The sequence below is a fragment of the Aureococcus anophagefferens genome (assembly GCF_000186865.1).
Source record: "Aureococcus anophagefferens unplaced genomic scaffold AURANscaffold_5, whole genome shotgun sequence".
Taxonomy (NCBI): Eukaryota; class Pelagophyceae; order Pelagomonadales; family Pelagomonadaceae; genus Aureococcus; species Aureococcus anophagefferens.
In genome coordinates, this window is record NW_008705565.1 from 2273452 (window position 1) to 2275243 (window position 1792).

The 1792-nt window shown below is 74.9% G+C and overlaps 1 protein-coding gene across 1 annotated transcript; it reads left to right on the top strand.

Moving 5' to 3' along the window:
• Positions 1-1367: 1367 nt before the first annotated feature.
• Positions 1368-1541, top strand: AURANDRAFT_9162 (hypothetical protein; the record flags this gene model as incomplete). Its single annotated transcript, XM_009036546.1, has 1 exon — positions 1368-1541. A coding segment is annotated over one exon (174 nt), but the record flags the coding sequence as incomplete, so codon positions are not given.
• Between the last annotated feature and the right edge of the window lie 251 nt (positions 1542-1792).

Below are 1792 nucleotides of genomic sequence, written 5' to 3' on the forward strand. Positions count from 1 at the left end.
GTCGACGACGCGCAAGACGCGCCCGCCGCCCTCGGGCCGCTACGACGAGCCCCCGCCCTGGACGCCCGTGACCCCGGCGGACGGCGGCTACGAGAAGGCCGCGTCCACGCGCGCCCGCTCCGAGTGGCCGTCGCGCGGCGCCCGCGTCGTTCGGAGCCGCCGGCGCGGCGCGCGACCCGACGCGTCGCAGGTACGCCGACGACTGGAAGCAGTGCCTGGCCCTCATCCCCCTCGGCACGTCGGACGCGGCGAAGAAGAAATTCAGCGACCGCGTCAAGAAGCTCGGCGAGGACTGGGGCAAGGACGCGCTCTTCGACACTTTGGACGCGAGGCAGCGGTCGCTGCTCTGGTACGCCGTCGGTTCCCGCGCCGGCGAACCTCGTCGGCGACCTCGGGGGCCGCGTTCGGGCGCATCCGCGCGTCGAGAAGGGGCGCGTCCGCGGTCCGCGCCCGAACGCGCGGAATCCGACCGAGAGGTCGCCGCGCGCGCTCCCCCCGCCGCGCGCGCTCTCCTCCCGATTCCGCGCCGCGCGCGCCCCCCGCACCCGCCTTTTCCCAGGTCGACGCGAACGACCTCTACGCGGTGAAGATCATCATCCGCAAGACGACGACGGACGGCCTCGCGCGCCACCTGAGCCGCAACCGCGAGTCGGCGCGGAAGAACCCGCTCACGCTCGCGCGCGACCGCGAGGACCTCGAGCACATCCGCGCGCTCCTCGCCGCCGTGCCCGTCATGCCGCCGAACTCGCCGCCGCGCGTGCGGAGCGCCCGGGCCAAGAGCGCCCAGCTCGAGGCGGCGCTCTACGGCTTCGACGAGGAGGCGAAGAAGAGCTCCGCGCGGAAGCAGCGCAAGAACAGCTGCGCCGTGAGCTAGCGGCGCCCCCGTGGCGGCGTCGGCGCCGCGTCCCCGTGTCCCCCCTAAGCCCCTTTCGAAACTGCCGGGCCGGCGACGACCGACCGGTCGGGAGGGCGTCGTCCGCCGCGCGGCGGACCCCGGCCGCCCGGCCCAGCGGCGGGTCGAGCGCCTCGGAGAGCTCGAGAGCGCCGAAGGTGAACAAGCACAGCGGCAGCCGGAGCGAGCGCGATGAGTCGAAATCTGAGTACCGAGGGCGTGTTGGACGACGACGACCACGAGCTCGAACACCGCCCGGTCGTAAAGGACGAACAAGCGCTCGTCACGCGGACGAGCCGAACGCTAAACATGGAGCTCACCTGCCCGGTGTGCCTGGCGCGCGGCCCGCGTCCGGCCGCGCCCCCGCCCCCGCCCCCGCCGCGCGCGCAACGCCCGGGGCGCCAACCGCCCGGGGTGCCCGCCGCGCGCGCGCGCGCGGGACCGAAACACCGAAACCGCCGCCCCCCCGCAGCGGATCCTGCACAAGACGAAGATCGTCATGGAGTGCCTGCACCGCTTCTGCAGCGAGTGCATCCAGAAGTGCCTGCGCGTGGGCAAGAACGAGTGCCCGAGCTGCCGCATCCACGTGCCGAGCCGGCGGTCGCTCCGGCCCGACCCCAACTTCGACGCGCTCATCTCGAAGATCTACCCGGACCTCGGCGCCTTCGAGCGCTACGAGGAGCGCATGATCGCCGCCTTCAACAAGCAGCGCGCCGAGACGCGCCAGGACGCCGTCGGCGACCGCCGCGCCGTCGCGGCGGGCGCGGGCACGAAGCGGCGCGCGGCGCCCGCGCGGCCGCCCGCGCCGCAGCCCAAGCGCGCGGCCCGCGAGGCGCCGCCGCCGCCGCGCGCGCCCAAGGCCCAGCCCAACGTCGTCAACTTCGTGCTGCGCGTGCACCC